General features: G+C 49.6%; 1 protein-coding gene across 2 annotated transcripts in view; it reads right to left on the bottom strand.

The window, feature by feature from the left end:
- Positions 1 to 18,445, bottom strand: part of TJP2 (tight junction protein 2) — a 94,810-nt gene extending 76,365 nt beyond the window's left edge. For both annotated transcript variants that reach the window (XM_056106880.1, XM_056106881.1), the window contains exon 1: positions 18,360 to 18,445. In XM_056106880.1, the coding sequence (XP_055962855.1) occupies positions 18,360 to 18,419 (60 nt within the window). In that variant the 5' untranslated portion in view covers positions 18,420 to 18,445. The remainder of the gene's footprint in view (positions 1 to 18,359) is intronic.
- Positions 18,446 to 19,762: the final 1,317 nt, after the last annotated feature.

Here is a 19,762-nt window from a genome sequence, read left to right as displayed (position 1 = left end):
TCAAAGTGGACGGCATTTGGTTTGGGTCACCCTGGGCCTGCTCTGGTGACAGCTGACCGAACTGAAGCCTGAACGTTCACAGTGGCCATTCACTCCCGGCCTGGGCTCACAGCCTGCTTCAGAGGATCCCAGAGCCAATCTTCAACTCCATGCGAATCTCATCACCACGCGCATTGGCAAAGAAAAGAACAGGGAAGCCACATCAAAACTATGGTTTCTAGGGGCTAGGGTGATCGTACAGCAGGTTGGGCATTTTCACTGCATGCGGCTGACCTGGGTTCGATTCCCAGCACCCCAGACGGTCTCCTGAGATCTTTCAGGATGATCCCTGAGTACAGGGCCAGGAGGAAGCACGTGTTGTCCTTAAACAAAAAATAAATTAGAAAAGCTTTGAGTCTCTGATCTCCCAACGGGATGGGGGTGGATGTTACAGAGTAATAGTACAGGGGGTAGAGCATTTGCCTCAGAGCTGGCCTGGGTTTGATCCCTGATACTCTCATGTTTCCCCAAGTTGTCCCGGAGTAATCCCTGAGTGCAGAGCCAGGAGTAAGCCCTGAACACTGCGGGGTGTGGCCTTAAGAAACAAAACCATAGGAAAAAAGGTTTGGGTGTGGCGGAAGGAGGAAGGATATGGAAGGCCAACACGGCATGTGTGACCAGAGGCGGTGGATGCCCCAACAGACTCTCATGAGACATGATTCTAGTATTTTTGAAGCCAGGCGTAAAATCTCCTCCCCCACAGGACCGCGCTGAGCCACCGGCAGATCCGAGAGCCTCACTGATAAATGCACATGCGATGTCACTGAGATGCAAACCCTCCCCCCTCTTCTGTTTGGGTCTTCACATCCCACCCATCAGTGCTCAGGCGCTCCTCCTAGCTCAGTGCTTGGAGGTCACTCCCAGGAGCACCCCAATTCCTGCAGGGAGCAACCCCCAAGCTGATGCTGGCAATAGTTCAAGAGCACTGCACCTCTGGGTGTGGCCCCAAACCCAGCAAACCAAAACTCAGGTTTAAAACCCACCTATGGGGGCTGGAGCAATAGTATAGGAGGTAGGGCATTTGCCTTGCACATGACCAACCCGGGTTCGATTCCCAGCATCCCATATGGTCCCCTGAGCACCGCCAGGGGTAATTCCTGAGTGCAAGAGCCAGGAGGAACCCCTGTGCAATGCCGGCTGTGACCCCAAAAGCAAAAATAAATAAATAAAAACTGGAGCGACAGCACAGTGGTAGGGCGTTTGCCTTGCACGTGGCCAACCCGGGTTCAATTCCCAGCATCCCATATGGTCCCCTGAGCACCATCAGGGGTAATTCCTGAGCACAGAGCCAGGAGTAACCTCTGTGCATTGCTGGGTGTGACCCAAAAAGCAAAAAAAAAAAAAATTAAATAAATAAATAAGTAAAACCCACCTATGACGCACTCCGTGTCCCCAGTATAGACCCGTGCCAAGCAGCAAATCTCACAAATGAAGCGAATAGATAGATACAAGCTGGAACAGACCAGAGGCAGATCAGAATGATAGCACCCCGGTCTCCAGGGCACCCCGCTGCATAAATCATTATCCCAGCGAGTCAAAGAACAGGCAGTGAGAGGCTCCTGCTGCTTCTACAGGACAGCCCACTGTTGGGATGTCATCCAGCCAGGACAGCATTTATATTTAATCATCCAGCCCCGGCTCTAATACAACGCAGAGCAACACCAACACTTCCTTGGAGCGAGCTCAGAGGCCGTGTGAGTTCCATCTTCATGATGACAAGAGACAAATGTTGCTCCCCTGTGCTCCCAACTTCCAAACAGGCAAAAGAGGGGGCAATGCAAATATTCCCTCAGTGGCAACAAGAAATTGCAAACGCATTACCAGGACAAAGCCAGTCACAAACACGATACTTAGAAACTCAGCAATACAACGCCTGTAACCACCTATAGTTTGAGCTCAGTTTGACTTCCCCACATTTTCTAGAAGACCAGAGAGAAAGTCGATTTTTTTTTCTGATCAAAAATTTTAATTTATGGAGCTGGAGCGATAGCACAGCGGGAAGGGCGTTTGCCTTGCACGCGGTCGACCCGGGTTCAATTCCGAGCATCCCATATGGTCCCCTGAGCACTGCCAGGAGTTAATTCCTGAGTGCAGAGCCAAGAGTAACCCCTGTGCATCGCCGGGTGTGACCCAAAAAGCAAAAAAAAAAAAAACAAAAAAAATTAATTTATTATTTATAATAGAAAGTAAGATTTTTTTTTTAATGTAGGAGTACTGCTATTTATTCAGTCACTGATTAGCTGATTGAATTGTGCATGAACTCCACTGATTTTTTTTTTCTTTAATTCCCTCACTACCTGTTCTCCTCACTCTTACTGTGGTCCCTGGGGACCACACAAATGCTCACCCAGAGTCACACTTACAGGTGATTACCAGAAGTCATGGAGTTCTGGAGTGACAGCACAGTGTGCAACCTTGCATGCAGCCAACTATGGTTCAAATCCACTCCCCCCACCCCACAACCCACACCACATATGGTTTCTGGGCCCTGCCAGGAGTGATCCCTGAGCACAGAGCCTAGAGTAAACCCTGAGCACTGCTGGATGTCCCCCACCCAAAAACAGTCATGGCTGTGAGACTCAGCAGGGCTCAATGTAGTGGTCTCATACATTCTTAGCCATGATGCTCGCTATCTTTTTAAAGATGTAGTGCTCCCTGTGGGTTGCTCCCAGTGTCACATAATCTTCAGTGTAGCCAGAAATCACTTGTGGCATGAGTGGCCAGGATTGCTCTCGGTGCATGTGGGACACCAGGGGTTTAAACTTGAGGCCATATGTTTGCAAATCAGGTATTCTGGAGCCATGGAGCCATTCAACTGGGTTCCTTACCTTTACAAAAGGGGATTCCTGACCAATTCCTGCAGGCAAGGGGGTCCCAGAAAGGGAACAAAGGGCACAACACAATTTCAGCCACCTGTCTTTCTTTATTTTCTAACTGCTGTAGACAGTCAGTTCATGCTGGAACATGGGTCCTATTTTTCCCTCCTTTCATTTCAAATGAAACTGTCAAATAAAGAGTATATTTTTAAAAATATACAAAGTGGCTCCACATGTCGACTCTTCAAGCTGGGCCATACAAACTGGGCTATTTATAGGCACCCCCAAGAGAAACACAACATAGACGTGAACACCAATCACTTTGCCACAGCTATGAATTAGGGCAATGCCCTTCGGAAGCTCCCAGTTAGTTCTATTTTCTACTCTCCACACAGTGAAGGCCTTTGTCCATTGTATTAGCCACTGTAAACTGTTTGGACACCCATTGTTAGTCCCTGCCGACTGGAGAAGTCTGGGGAGAAAAAAAAAAAAGAGAGATAAAGAAGGGGGTTCTGTCAATATATTTCTAGCACATTCTAGTTTAAGCAGGCTTCGCAGAGAACCAGCTGACTCTAGCTGCTAACCCGGGGGCCAAAATGAAGTTACTGGTTGCATTTATCTCAATACTCAGCCCTTGTTTTCTTTGTTGCTTCAAATTTCTCCCTGTAAAAAGGACGTTCGGAAGTGGCAAAAAAATATACACCTAAAATAAAATGTGAATCAACAAATCGCTGGTTTGGAAGTATTTTGTTTTTTTCTTTCTTTCTTTCCTTCTTTTTTTTTTTTGTTTGGTTTGGGGGTCACACCCAGCAATGCTTAGCGGTTATTCCTGGCACTGCTTGGGAGTCCAGATGGGATGCCAGGGATCAAACTTGGGTCAGCCAGATACAAGGCAAGTGCCTTCCCCACTGTATTATTATTGCTCTAGCCCAACAAATCACTTGTTGAGACTGTTTCTAGATGCTTGCCTCCAAAGAACACTAACGTCACTGGAAATCAAGTGGATCGTGGTTATTGGGATGATGATATGCATGAGATGGAGTCTTCTGGCATCTTAGAGTAAAAAAGATCCTTGCCACATCTTTCCCCTTTCTAGGGAGACTTCTGCCAAAATCAATTCAAGGTTTTTAAATGTCTCAGGAACGGTACATTATAGGCCGTATTTCATGACAGAAGCAAGAAATAAAAGCACCAGTGCCAAATAACAGGATGAGATTGACAGAATAACAGTGAAAGAAAAAAAAAGTCTAATCTCTTTCCAATATATTTGGCAAAATACAAAGGAAGGGAACCAGAGAGATAGACAGCACAGTGGGGAGAGTGCTTGCCTTGCATGTGGCTGATGTTGGTTTGAACCCCAGCATCCAGTAGGGTCCCTGAGCAGTGCCAGGAGTGACCCATGAGAGCCGAGCCAGGAGGAAGCCCCTCAGCCCTGAGTGTGGCCCCAAAACCCCACCACTCACTACCAAAATAAATAAATAGAAGATTATAAAGTTAAAGACTCGGGGGAGGAGAGTACCTTCTTTTTTAAGACTTTTTAATTAAATCCCTGCGACATAGACCCATCCAAAGCTGTTCATGATTAGATTTCAGTCATACGGTGTTCTAACTAACACCCGTCCCCCCACCAGGGTACATTTCGCAGCACCAGTGTCCCCAGGTTCCCTCCCATCACCCCCCACCCACTCCAGCCTGACTCTATGGCAGACCCTTTTCTTTTTCTCTCCCTTTGTCTCCCTCTGTCTCTGTCTCTCTCTGTCTCTCTGTCTCGGTCTCTCTCTGTCTCTGTCTTTCTCTGTCCCTGTCTCTGTCTCTGACTCTCTCTCCTTTTGGTTTTTTTTGTTTGTTTGTTTTTTCTTTTTGGGTCACACCCAGCGATGCTCAGGGGTTAATCCTGGCTCTACACTCAGGAATTACTCCTAGCGATGCTTGGCGGACTATATGGGATGTCGGGGATCGAATCCAGATCGGCCACATGCGAGGCACACACCCTACCCGCTGTGCCGTCGCTCCGGCCCCTCTCTCTCCTTTTGTGCTTTGCAATACAGATACTGAAAGGTCATCAGGTATATCCCTTTATCTGCTTTTCAAACTCAGTTAATGTCCAGCGTGCTCATTCCCAGCTATTACTGTCATACTGGTCTCTTCTCTACCTTACCTATCCTCCGTCCCACACATACTTGTGGTTGATTCCAACCACTGACCGGTCAGGAGACCATCTTCTTCGACCCTTTGATACCCTTTTTATACATAACTCAGACCCATGCATTATGTTTTTTTTTCCCTTTATTGTATTTTATTTTTTTTTAAAGTTGTAGATTTACAATTTTTTGTGCTTTGGTTTCAATTATACAATGATCAGATACCCATCCCTCCACCAGTGCCCATTTTCCACCACCATGGATAATATCCCTCCCACCCCCATCCCCCCATCCCCCCTGTCTCTGTGGCAGGGCAATCCCCTGTGTTCTCTCTCTCCTTTCGGGTGTTGTGGTCTGCAAAAGAGGCATTGAGTGGCAAACATGTTCAGTCCATAGTCTACTTTCGACATGCATCTCCCCTCCTGGGAGGATCCTCCAAACACCCTTTATTTGGTGCTCCCTTCTCTATCTGAACTGCCCTTTCCTCTAGGATACCCGGCTGGCCTCTAAGTTATGGAGTAATCCTCCTGGTGCTGATCTCAGCTATTCTTGGGTATTAATCTCATACTTTGTTACTTTATATCCCCCAGATGAATGCAATCTTTCTATGTCTATCCCTCTCTTTCTGACTCATTTCGCTTAGCATGATACTTTCCATATTGTACCACTTGTATGTAAATTTCAATGCATTATGTTTGACGCTCTTAAAAACCAATAAATTAGGTTGATCTCAGAAAAGAAAACACTCCCCCCATTTCATGGAGTCGTACATGGAAGCAGCAGTTCCTAGAATGAAGGTCCCTTTCAGCCTGGACATTCATTCACAGGCGTGTGGGAATTTCCTCGGGCTCCCTCCTCTGGAGAAGTACCCAGGATGGCAGAGCAGAAGGTGGAAAAAGCGAGACCCCTGGGGAAGCAGGGACAGGGACATGCACGGGGAGCGGCAGGTACTGTGTTTTTGTTTTAGGCTCACACCTGGCTGTGCTCAGGGACACGTACTAGCTCCGCACTCAGGAATCATTCCTGGCTGTGCTCAGGGGACCATACGGGAGGCCGGGGATCAAACCGAGGTCAGCCACATGCCAGGCAAGTGCCCTCCCCTCTATACTGTGGCTCAGGCTAGGACACAGTGCTCCCTTCTTCCAGATAACAGAAGCCCCCCGGTTCCCCTGCTTGCTGGAAGCCCCTGAAGTCTGGAAGGGGGCAGGCAGAGGAAGGCGGCAAATGCCTTCTGTTTTCCTTCCGCTCTACCAGAAGCTGCAAGTGGCACCGGTCATTCCAGCACTCCAGCTCCCTGGCATTTCCGGGGCCACAGACCTGAGTCGAGGAAGTGAGTCTCCCGGATGTCTGAGAGCTCTGAGGTCTGGGAACGGCTTCCCAACTTCCTGTGGGCAGGCAGACGCACACAAATAGGGGGACCAAGGAAGGGCTTCCTTCTTCTGCCAGGGAGTCGGCATCAGCCACCTAAATCTTCCAATTAAAACTTTGAAATAGGGGCTGGAGCAACAGCACAGCGGGTAGGGCGTTTGCCTTGCACGCAGCCGACCCAGGTTCAAACCCTGGCATCCCACATGGTCCCGTGGGCACTGCCAGGGGTAATTCCTGAGTGCAGAGCCAGGAGTAAGCTCTGAGCATCGCTGGCTGTGACCCAAAAAAGCAAAAAAAAAAAAAAAAATTGACATAGGGGCTGGAGCGATAGCACAGCAGGTAGGGCGTTAGCCTTGCATGCGGCCAACCCAGGTTCAATCCCCAGCATCCCATGTGGTCCCCTGAGCACCGCATGCGGCCAACCCAGGTTCAATCCCCAGCATCCCATATGGTCCCCTGAGCACCGCCAGGGGTAATTCCTGAGTTTGCAGAGCCAGGAGTAACCCCTGAGCATCGCTGGGTGTGACCCAAAAAAGCAAAACAAAACCAAAAAAAAACTTTGAAATAGCTAGAAAGTTACCAAATGTTTTCTTTTGTTTGTTTCAGGCAGAAAGTGCTTCATGGAAGGACCAAGAGATAGCATTAGGATAGAGTACTTGCCTAACACAGAATTCCTGCGCCCTGCTAGGAGCGATTCCTGAACTCAGGGTCAGGAGTCAGCCCTGAGCACCACAGGGTGTGGCCCCTACCCCAAAATAAAGAAAGACAGGAAAGGGACAAGTTTTACCACCGTTCTCTTGTAAATTAAGTCTCCCTCCCTTGCTTCTTCCAGCCTTTTGAGAAAAGACACCTGCAAGGTGCAAGTTTGTGCATGGACTAAAATTGTGCAAACTAATATTCTCCCAGACTTCTTGGTGCCCCGGGGAATCTCAGCCAGTGGTGCTCGGAGGTTGTTCCCAGGTTTGTGCTTGGGGATCGAACCTGAGTCCACCCAGGCAAGGCAAGTGTCCTGCCACTGTACCATCTCTCCGGCCTATCCCCTAGACCTTTGATTCAAACTGACACTTGGATTCTGCTGGAAAGGGAACCACAGATCTCCACAATGAACTCGGAGCCTCTTCGTTTCAATGTGTCCCCACCACTTGTCTTTTTTTTTTCTGGACTCTTAGCAATAACACCAGAAGGAAAAGATCAAGTGTTCCCGGTTCCATATCTGGAAAACTTCAACGGGCGTCTGAGATGCCACAAATCTCACTCAACCTCTTAAAACTCACCCAGACACGAAACAGAGGAGCCTGACGCAGGCAAAGTGCTCTCCTGCCCGGAGGGAGACTGACAAACTCAGACGTGCCTCCAGGGACGCTGAAACTCAGGGGGACTGTGGGAGACCGGGAACTTGCTGTGGGGGGGGTTACCCAGCAGCCCCTTTGTGAAGAACCAAGCAGAAAGGGCCACCTTGCCTTCCAGACTGTACTACCCAGCACTGCACTCTTGGGAGAGAAGCCCACGGGAATGAGGCTGCAAGAAGGTCCCACTCCGCAGCTTTGGCTGCAAAAGGCAAAACGGAAGAGGAATAATTCTCAAGCAACTCTGGAAGCTGGTTGTGGCTGCTGGCTTGGGTTAGAGAGCAGAGCAGGGAACCCAGCACCGGTGCATTATTTAAACGGCAACTGAATAATACATCTGTCTACCGTTTCATGAGTTAAACAACTATCAGGAACTTTGGGGCTCCGTTTGCCTTGCAGAGAGAACCAACTGGATCTTTTTTGAAAAGAGGGGCTGGAGAGATAGCACAGCAGGTAGGGCGTTTGCCTTGCACGCGGCCGACCCAGGTTCGATTCCCAGCATCCCACATGGTCCCCCAAGCACCGCCAGGAGCAATACCTGAGTGTGTGAACCAGGAGTAACCCCTGTGCATCGCGGGGTGTGACCCAAAAAGAAAGAAAGAAAGAAAGAAAGAAAGAAAGAAAGAAAGAAAGAAAGAGGAAAGGGGAAGAAAGAGAAAGCAAGCAGTTAAGTTGTTATAGAACTTCTAGCACATGACCAGATGCCAAGAGCCAGTAGAAATTGCTTAGAATGCTATCAAGGCGCTATCAAGACATTTGGAACCCTCACATCTTAAATACCATCAAAGACTTCAGAGTTAGGTATTATTCATTGCCTTACAAGACACAGAGAACAAGGACTGCATGGCTTAGCTAACGCCTCATTCAGGAGTGGTGCAGCAAAACGGTCCATCTGGAAAGCCACAATGCCCTTCCCTTACCCAAACAAAATCACCCACTCTGCAAATATCAGTACCAGGAATCCACAATTCTGAATTCTCAATGAGTCTTCCGTTCTTATGGGTTCACACAAGAAGTCCGGCCCCCACCTAGAAGTTGAGCGAGGGAAACACTAGTGGACGTGTGTGTGTGTGATGCCCAGCCAGCTCCTGGGACTGGGAGCATGACTCAGGCCGGGAGGGGCAGAGGCTGCCAGGAAGTGACTGGCATGGAGTAGACGTGATAAGGGCTCTAATAAATGTTGGCATGTGCCCGGTGCCCAATCACAGGGAAGAGGGCTGATTCAGCCAGAGTGAAGAAGGGTAAGGGAGGAACCAGGTTTCTAAAAATGAGCTCACCAGGAAGTTCCTTCTGAACGATTCATTCGTTATCTGTTCAAAAAACAGCTACGGGTTGTTTTGCTCGTGAATTCCCCCAATCCCGCAAATAATTTCATTCTGCTGGGCCAGTTATATCCAGCAAGTCTTCCAGGTGTTGAAAATGGGCAACTTGAATATCCACCACGAAAGGTAGACTCCAGCCACAGTAAACCGACCCCCCCCCCCAAGGTCTCTTTGTGACAGAAGCCATGAAAATAAAAGCAGAACCCCCACAATCACAAGCAGGAGGCACCTAGGCAGCCTGAGCACATGCTTTGCATGTGGGAGGCCCAGAGCCAACCCCTACCTCCCTATAAAGCCCCCAGAGCACTGCCAGGGGCAGCGCCAAGCTGAGTCGGGAGTAATCCTTGAGCACCCCTGGGTATAGCTCCAAGAGGAAAGAAACAAAATCAAAACCAGTAACCTGGAACTTAGGCCACTTTCCCGTAAGACTTGCTAATAAATGGCCCTCAAAGGATAGAAACAAACAGCTACATCTGAGGCACATTTCCTCCTCCTCCTCAGAACAAAGGTGCTGCAAGCCCTGAAACAGTTCATTCACTTTACTCCGCACTCTGAGAAAGCACGGTTCCCTCTGTTCACCTTCCACTCAAAGCATCTCATACGCATCACAGCTCTGCTTGCACACACTGGTAAAGCTTTAACTGGATTTTATTATTAAGTACAAAGAACTGTTTTCTCCCAGCAAGAATCACTATCCCAATAAACCTCTCTCATAATGGATTCCCCTCCCCAACACCTCAGACTACGCACGAGCCAAAATGTCACTAACGAGAAATGGGAAGCTCTATATTTAAGCTTCGAGAGGGTATCAATCAGATGAGGCACACTATAATTTAAGGATTTGAAAGATGCCATCCCCCCCCCCGCCCAACTTGATGCATTTATCTTACAAAGCTGATCAAAGTTTGCAAAAGAAACAATAATCACCATGTGAGTTAATTTTGAAGCCCACACTTACGCATCCATACAGGTAAAATTTCAAGATGGGACCGAAGATCTTTGCTGTGACTAATGGTGCAATTTGAAATGCTGGGGTCAGTCCAACTTCCTAAAACAAACATAGCTTGCTTTCTCAAGAGGATGATCTCAAACTACAGCACTGTCATTCCAGTATTTCCCCAACACACACACACACACACACACACACACACACACACACACACAGCAACTGGGGAAGAGAAACACCAGTAGAAACTATAATCCACAAATATTCTAACCAGACCAAATCCTGGTCTGAAAGTTAAAATTAACATTCCTATAAAAACACTAAAATATGTCTTACTACAGTCTGTATAGTACACGGGCAGTGGGTTAAGTGATTTAAGAAAAAGATACATTGTTCTTTCAAGGTGAAAGCCCTGATTTAACTTTAACTCTCTGGCACAAGCAGTAAACAAATATCTGTACTGACTTAAAAAGACTAAAGTACAAGTTACTAACGACAGGCTTAGGATTCCTCATGAACACTGGGAGCTCATAACACATGGCAATTTTGGTGACTGAAACAAAGTGTTCTCCATTTAGATTTTTATTTACCTACCTTGAACTTCAAGAAGGCATCTTTCTAGACCAAGACAGGTGTACAATTTGTTCCACCTCAAGACTTTCAATTTCAAGGCCAGAGCTCTTGCCTTGCACACAACAGACCCGGGTTCAATCCCTAACATCCCACCTCGTCTCCAGAGCCTGGCCAGGAGTGATCCCTAAGTTCAGAGCTAGGAGTATGCCCTGAGCACTGCTGGGTGTGACCCCAAAAAATAGCAAACAGACAAACAAAAGCCTAAACACAAAAGACTTCCAATTCCAGGGCCAGAGAGATATCACAGAGGTTAAGGTGCTTGCCTTGCATGCATCCAACCCCAGTTCAATCAAGGTGCCACATGTGGTCCCATAAGCATACTCTCTCTCTCTCTCTCTCTCTCTGTAATCCTTGAGCACAGCTGGGTGTGGCTTCCTCCCCCACCCCACCAAAAGACTTTCATTTCCTAAGAGAGTCCTAATTAATATCAGTCTTAGACCAACAAATGCTACATTTGGAAAAATAATCTCAGGTTGGCCACAACCATTATAGAACTTTTTGTCGTTTGGGTGTGGTGGGAGCTCAGTTCATACTTAGCAGTGCTCTGGGGGTTACTGAGGTACCAGGGAACAAACTGAGGTAGTCTGAACGCAAGACAAATGACTTAACCCCCCCCCCCCATACTATCTCTCCGGCTCCTGGCCATTTTACAAGAAGTGAAATTCAAGGACTGGAAAGATAGTACGGGGGTTAAGGCACTTGCCTTGCAAACTGCTCACTCCAAAAATGAGTTTCTGACATGGCATATGGTTCCCCCAAACACTACCAGGTATGGCCTAGACGCACACCACCATCCCTCTCCCCTCCCCGCAAAGTAAAAACGCATTGACCTGCCTTTGGGCTCAGACTCTCCCTCCGCTCTTATGTGTCACAAGGTGAGACGCACCAGCAATGATATCCCCCAGTGATATGCCAAAAGTTCTTTCCTTTCACTCTCTCTTATCTGGGATGACGCACCAACCAGGCCTTCAAAACTACAGAATGGCTCAGAGGAAGAAAAGAACGAGAAACTGGCAAGCCACAGAGAGCTTCCTAACTATACTACCTCCAATCATAGTTACGATCATTACGTCAGGACGGAGAGACAGAGAGCGGGTAGAGTACTTGCTTGGCATGTGGCTGACCCAGGTTGGATCTCTGGAACAATATATACTCCCCCTGAGCCTCACCAAAAAGGTGAGCATCCTCCACCCAGATCCTCCAAATTCCAGTAGGTGTGGTGGGGGGGTCACACCCACCAACAGGCCCCCTGGCGCCCGTGTAATCCCATCAATGGCCAAGACTCAGAGACTATAAAACCCAGCTCCCGAAGCGTGCGGCCGCATTCGCGGCTGCGCGACATCTTACCATCTCATTCCTACTTTGGACAAACTGGCAGGCTACCGAATGTAACCTGCCCACATGGCAGAGTCTGGCAAACTCCCCGTGGCATACCCAACATGCCAAATACCAGTAACAATGAAGGGTGTCATTCTCCTAACTCTGAAAGAGCCTTGAATATGGCGCTTTTTAAAAAAAAATCTCAGGGCTAGGACGAAGGAGACGTTACTGGGGCCTGCTCGAGGCAATCGACGAATAACAGGATGGTTGTGATTGCGATTGAGCCTCACCAGGAGTGATCTCTGAGTGCAGAGCCAGGAGAGAGCCCTGACTCCTACAGGATGTGGCCCCCAAACCAAAAATAAATTTAATACACCGAATTCCTTTTCTCTTCAATCTTCTCTTTTATTCATTCTGAGCAATCTGTCCAAGAAGTACATGAGTTGACAACTGGCTTTGTTGTTTTTCAATTCCAGACACATAGTATTCATATTCAGTCACTGAAATACAGAACTATGTCCCTCCTAAGCCTGCAAACACACTTTGGAAAATGCTGTTTGGTGGAGATCAGCAAAATGGCAGACAACATGCCTCATGGATACATCTGGTACTCTTAATGGCCACCATTTTCAACAGCGATCATTTTCAACCAGTGGGCTGCACAAAGGTCCTATGAAGATGGTCCTCAAGCCCGCAGTTAATAACCACTGTGGCAGACCAGCTGTTTCCAACCAATTTTTAATTTAATGTTTTGTTTGGGGGCCACACCTGGCCATGCTCAGTGGCTTACTCTTGGTGGTTCTCAGGGACCTTATGGGATATCGAGATTAAACCCAAGGGGCAAGGCCAGCACCACATCCCCATTCGATCTCTCTGGCCCAGTATCCAACCTTCGTATGCCTATGGTTGAGACTGGTCCAGGAAATGGGTGGCTGAAAACCACTGGTCTCCAGTCTCCTGAGCTCAGAGATCACCAAGGCTGATGAAATGCTGAGTGCAATGCCATTCATTAGATGATGACCACACCGGTCCTCCTAGGACCAGAATGAAACTGTGAAGCCACAGAGGGTCCCTGCTGGCTCACCAGGGCTGCAGCAGGCAAGTGCTAAGGTCTAAGCATCATTTCCTACCCAGGCACTATCCAGCTGGGAACCCAGTCTCTCATACAATATGCAGACAGCAAGCTGACTGGCCCCTACAACTTTCTGAGGTACATTCAAACCTAGAGCTAGCTTTTGCCAGTACTAGAGGTTCTAGACTTGAATGCCTAAATATATGTTGTTGTTGTTGTTTTTGTTGTTTTGCAAGACAGTTCATTTGAAGGTTAGCAGAAGGGAAAAAAATTGTTATGGCAAAGACACCCCAGACTCTCCTAAATCTCCAAATTCAAGGTGATCGATCACCACAGAAATTCCTAAAAGAGCAGAATAGGCTCCAAATAAATTTAGGAAAGTTTTCTTTTTGAAATTCTAAGAATGTTCATGTAAACACTTTTTAACACTATTTTTTTTTTTTGGTGGGGGGAAGGGTGTCACACCCAACTCAGAGTGATTCCTCGCTCTGCACTCAGGAATCACTCCTGGAGGGGCTAAGGGTGAGATGCCCGGGTTGAAACCCAGGTGGGCTGCATGCAAGGTAAACACTCGACTATCCCACCCCTAAACACTGAAGTCTTTCAACTCACTAAATTGATGCTAGACCTTACCTCTGTGGAGGTTTCTGACCCTGACTCACGTGCTTAAGATCAAGATACTAACTCTGTAAAAAACCCAAGATAATCATTCTGCACATGCACGCGCGCGCACACACACACACACACACACACACACACACACACACACACACACACACAGAGTCACAACACATCATGCCTGCAATTACACCTTCATACCTTTTCCCATCCCAAATCACCTTGGTGCTGTTAATGTCTCTCAACACTAAGTCTGGCTGGATCCAGTCAGAGGTTGGGTCCCCGAGGATGGTTCAGAGTCTAATCAATGAGGGAGTCTGCTCACAAAGGGAATAAATTAATCTGTAGCCACATCTCCTTAATGGGATTTGTTTTAGGGATTAGGCACTGAATTCTCCAATGGCAGATATCCTGGGAGGAAGGATGTTGAAAGAGACTGAAAGTTTCAGCAGTGATTACCAACCCTTCCATGCCATTCACCCCACCCCCGCCACTCCCACGCTCCCCGCACTCCTCCAGGCCCACGTGACTCTTTATAAACTACCAGCGACTCACTCGCACACCACAATGACCAAAGCGGCCCTGCCTAGTCCTGCCTCGCTTGGAGGATGTACCTGTCATTTATAAAGAAATCTTTCTTAGGGACAGCAAGCCTGGCTAAACCCTGAAGTGACTGTCGGGGGTTTCCATCCTCTCCCTCGCATTCCCAGACACTTATCTCCCAGCAGATAAATGTTTGGCTGGGCGGACCTTTTGTGATCCAACAGACAAAGAACTGGATATCTCAAAAGAACTGGATATCTCTAAACAAATGGACAGAGAAGTTCTTGCAAATAGGATCCCCCGGGGAGTGATGCAAAAAATGCAGTCTTAAGTCTAACAGTCTTGAATAAGGTAAAGTTTCCCCGGGTTAGGGTGGTGGGGGACAGACTATTTGCTGGGAAACTGATCTTAGAATTGCTAATTCTCTTCTTTGAAGGGAAAATCAGGTCACTCTCACCTTAGGAATTCCTCTGACTTTTTTGTCCCTCAAAGTTCTGGGTCCTGGTAAGTAAGACAAGGAGCTTCGATACTGGTTCTCACTTACTCCAAGTTCTCCAAGCAGGCTACTGGCTGCAGCAAGTGCCCTAAAGAGAGGTGTCCTCAGCTGCTGCCTCCAATCCAACCAATCACCTAACACGCTGGGCATCCCCTGACCTCAACAATTTCCCACTGAAGAAGGGGAGGGACTTAGGAAGCCCTACCTTATTATGAATCATCAATAAAAGTACCTCAATAAAAGCACACCATCCCCAATTGTCTAAGTGGCATCCACGGCCATCCAAGAGCATGAATAACTCTTTCTCCTTCTCCCAGTTCCTGCCTCGACACCTTTGGAAAGTACTTGCAACCTCACTTCTAGCCTCCATTGCATTTACCCACTTAGAAAATATCAGTTCACCATTCCAGCAAATCTTCCCTCAACACGGTCCACAGAGGGGACTAGAGCAATCAAACAGTGGGTGGGGCACTTGCCTTGCACACTGTTGACCTGAGTTCAACCCCCCAGCACCACATATGACCCCAAGAATCCCACCAGGAATGATCCCTGAGCACAGAGCCAGGAGTAAACCCTGAACATCATGGGGTAAGGACCCCCAAAAAAAAAAAACAAACAAAAAAACACAGGCCACAGCGTTTTGGAAACCGCAACTTCCAGTGAAATGACATCTACCCAAGCCAGGTTCTCAAATGTTTCTCTTCCCCATTGGACAGGATGTTATTCAAAGGACCTGCAGTACCAGCTTCCACTTAATAGCTCACTGCATGCCAGACATCCGCCATCATCTCACTCAGTCTTCACTCAACCGAGCTGCTGGGCATGCCACTCGCTTCATTTTCTACGCTGCCTTACATGGTGAGCTCTCTGTGCAATGCCAACCCATCCCGCACAGAGAAGAATCCCCGGAAGGGAGTTACCTCTCAGGCAATCCCACCCTGAACACTTGTGTCTTATATACTTCTGCCTCTAACCCCAGAACCTCCAGTGAGTTTGCAAATCCAAAACAGGCTCAAAGTACCCAGTTCACAGCACCCAGAGTAGATAAAGTCCTTTTGCCAGTTTCCTAACATGAAACAGCAACAGCTGCCTTTCAGGACGTGGGGGAGGTAATCTTCCTTCATCAATCATCTCAGACAGCAGCTCTGAAAAATCTCAAGAAAAAGGCTTTAGAGACAGTGGAGAGAGGCAGGGCGCTGGCCTTTCGTGGGGCAAGCCTTAATTCGAGTGCCAGCATTGCCCATGGTCCCCCAAGTCCACCAGGAGTAAACTCTTGGAGTAAGACCTGAACACAGCCGGGTGTGGCCCCAAGACAAAGCAAAGATCTCAAGAAACTGCTTGACAGCTACTTTTCCAAGCAAAGGAGATGACGCAAAGGGTTGGAGCAAACGCTTTGCATTCAGAATACCTGAGCTTGAAGCTTCTGCCTCCATCACCAGGAGTAGCCCCCCCCTCCCCCCCCCCCCCCCAGCCAGCACAAATGGGTGTGTCCCTTAAAATAATCCACAAAACTCTTTCCTCAAAGTAAAACTTCCTCTGTTCTCTGCTTCCAGGAGAGGGAAAGCTGTATCTTGTTCACATTGCTAACCGGAGACTAACAGATTCTTAATTATGTGCAAAATTCCTCAAGAAGTCTATGTGATAAGGGCTGGAGTGATAGCACAGGAGGTAGGGCAACTGCCTTGCAAGTGGCTGACCCGGGTTCGATTCCCAGCATCCCATATGGTCCCCCGAGCACCACAAGGAGTGATTCCTGAGTGTAGAGGCAGGAGTAACCCCTGTGCATTGCCAGGTATGGCCCCCCCCCCGCAGAAAAAGAAAAAAAAAGAAGTCTACGTGATAGAAGTGGGTTTTTTTTCTTTTTAACTTTGTGGGCTGGAGCGATAGCACAGCGGGTAGGGTGTTCGCCTTGCACACAGCCGACCCAGGTTCGATTCCTCTGCCCCTCTCCGAGAGCCCGGCAAGCTACCAAGAGTATTTCGCCTGCGCAGCAAAGCCTGGCAAGCTACCGTGATGTATTTGATACGCAAAAAACCATAACAACAAGTCCCACAATGGAGGTATTACTGGTGCCTGCTCGAGCAAATGGATGAACGGGAGGACAGTGACAGTAACTTTTCCCACTTTTTCTCCCAAGAAATGCAAGACGAATGGACGAGCACTGCCAAAAACACCTCAGATTCACCACAAGGTTGATTCTGAATTAAATTTTACCCACTGCTTCGTCCAGAAACTTTCACGTTGACAAGTTTTTCACAACCTCCACATTCAGTTACACAGTTTAAGAAACTAGGTGGTAGTGTTCATTCTAACCCAGTTGTATGGTCCACAATAAAATGCAGCAGTTCATGAAAATGTAATGAATGCTCCAGCTTCGTTCTCTTTACAGGATATTACAACGGTCCTTCACAGCAAATACAATTTCTCAAACTTAACTCTTGGCTTAAAAGCTCTTTTTCCAAGGCAGAGAGACAGTTGAGGGGTTGAGGTCCTTCCCTTGCATGGGGCTGGCCCCTAGTGGGTCCCCAACACCCCAGAGTCCCCAGAGTACCACCAAGAAATTAATTCCTGCACACCACCAAGAATGGCATCCCCATCCCACAAAATTAAAAAATCTCTTTCCGTAATCTGTGAGGTAGCTCTCACCACCCACTGTCATACTCCAAAGTATTCCTCATAAACAAACAAAAAAACCCCCTTGTTCTCCCAAAGTGAAGTCCAATCGCCCAGCAAAGACCACTTAAGAGCTGAGGAGAGGTTCTCTCCTGGGCGAGGGCTCCCGTGGCGGGGTACGTGACTCAGAGCGCAGTTTCTATGACGGGGTGACTCTGTCCTGAGAACTCGGGGAAACCACAGCCATTACTCAGGCCAGACAGCTGCCAGGGAAGCTGCTCTCCTAAGAAGTGAAGCGAAAATAGAGGTGTGGGAGGAGGTATTCCATTACTAAGCCCTGGAGTATTCCTCCCCGACGTCGTCGTCCACACTTGAAGAATGTTAAAAACCCCGAAGTCAAACCCCAGATTATTTATAACTTCAACTACTGTGTGAAAGTGGAAAGTCAACACACGGGAGACCTCAAAGAAGAGAATCTGGCAACAGGTAAAAAGATACCAACCCGAGCAGAAAACATTCATTCATCACTCCCTTTTTCCTGGGAGCGTCTTCAAAACTAAATAAATAAACTTTGCGCTCTCTGATGCCCAGTGAAAGTCACTTCTTTTACCGACACTGCAGAAGCAACTGATTCAAGGGAGCAAGGAGGATTCTGTCTGCTCCCCACCCCCCACCCCCGCCCCCACCCCCACCCCCCAGAACTGTCAGCCGGTCTCGGGAGCACATGCCTGTAAACTTTGCAAGGAGCCGAGAGAGAGCGCGCGCGGCTGGTGGGAAAGGGAAGAAAAAAACACACAAAGGCGCGAGCGGGCGGCAAACCAGGCTCCGGAGCGCGTCTCCCCCGGGAGCCGGCCAAGCGCCCGAGGAAGTTTCTTGAAACAGTTGCCCCGACTAGCAACTTAGTTGCAACTCCAGGTGTGATTGCCGGAGCGCGGCGGAAAGGACGCGCGCGCTCGGGAGGAGGCCACAAAGCCCACCTCCTACCAATCGGGTGAAACCTGCCCCCTGCCCCCCAACTCTAGCCCAGCTCCGGGGACCCGCAGCCCTCCACGCAGCCCCCCGGACCCCGCTCCCCAGCGCACTTACGCGGAGCCAGCCTGACAGCTCCCGCCGCGGGGCGAAGCCGCGGTCTCCACGCACCGGCATCTCGGCCGCGGTTCCCGCGCTCGTGCCACCGGCGCGCGCGATCGGTCCCCGTCTCGGACCTGCGGCCGCGGGCGTCGGGGTGGCAGGTCCCGGAGACCCACCCCTTTGTCCCTCCTCCTCCCGCCGCGGCGTCGACCCGCCCCCCGCCCCGGCAGCGCCGCGCAGCGCCTGGGAGCCGAGCGGCGCGGCCCGGGAAACTCGCGCTCGGGCCGCTACCACCCCCGCGCGGCCGCGGGGGTGCGCGGCGCTCCCGTCGCCGCGGGGATGCGGGGATGCGACGAGGTGCCCCCCTCGCGTCCAGCTGCGCCACGCAGGACTCCTCGGGGACTCGGGGAGGGAGGGATCGGCGGCATCCCCGGGACCCCGAGGCCCCGCCGTGCAGCCGCCCGCCGCCCGCACGCCCACCCCCGCGCGGTCCCCGGGATGGTTCGCTCCGCCGCGCGCTCCGGGCTGGCAGGTCGGGCTCGGGGAGACGCGGCGAGGTGGGAAGGGTTTGGGGTGGGGTGGGGATGGGTGGAGAGGGCCTGGGTCCGAGGGGGATTCCCTCCGGTGGCGCGAGCATCTGCTTGGGAGAGGTTTGCGGAGCGTGCTGCCCGAGGACGCCCCTCAACTTTCTATCCCGCCCCCCCATCCCATTTCTCGGCTTTATTTGCACCAATTCCCTGCAGAACCGAGGATTCGAGACGGAGATGATCATCGGAAATGATGATGTTGGGAAGTCGGATACTCCAGATTGTCCTTTTGGCTTATTACCAACGGCTCCAATAAAGAGTCTATAATAACTCTGTTATCTACTTTTTGGGGGGGAGGGCGGAGGGGAAGGGGGAGGGTTGTTCCTGGCTCTGTGCTCAGGATTCACCCCTGGCGGTGCTCGGGGGATCTGAAATTGAACCCGGGTCGACAGCCTACAAGGCAAAAAAAAAAAAGCCCTATCGGCTGGTCCTATCCCTCCGACCCCTCTAAGCATCTGCTTTTCAAAGGCTGCCGGTAGGTCCTAACCTCCAGCGCACTGAATCTGCCTTAGAAGTGCTCCGCACAAAGGATTGCTCAGGAAAAACGTCATTTTCCTCGGTGGGGACGCGGGGTTGGTCGAGAGACTGGAGAACCGAGAAGTGGACAGTGATTTACAAACAATCGGGAGAGCCATGTTGTGTTGTAAGACTGCGACCCGCCCTGCCCTTGTCTCCCACGGAGAATCCCAGGGGCCTGGGCGCACGGACCAGGTAAAAGGTGAAAGGCCTGCTCTGGCCCGCTGATGGGCCGCGGATGAGGAAAGTTGCTTCACTTCCTGCCGGAGCCAAGCAACTTGGGCAGTTAGCATGGAAATTCCCGTCTGGAGTCTG

This window comes from Sorex fumeus, unplaced genomic scaffold (assembly GCF_029834395.1).
Source record: "Sorex fumeus unplaced genomic scaffold, SorFum_2.1 ptg000149l, whole genome shotgun sequence".
NCBI lineage: Eukaryota > Metazoa > Chordata > Mammalia > Eulipotyphla > Soricidae > Sorex > Sorex fumeus.
The sequence above is the reverse complement of the archived record's forward strand: the minus strand, read 5'-3'. Positions and strand labels throughout refer to the sequence as shown.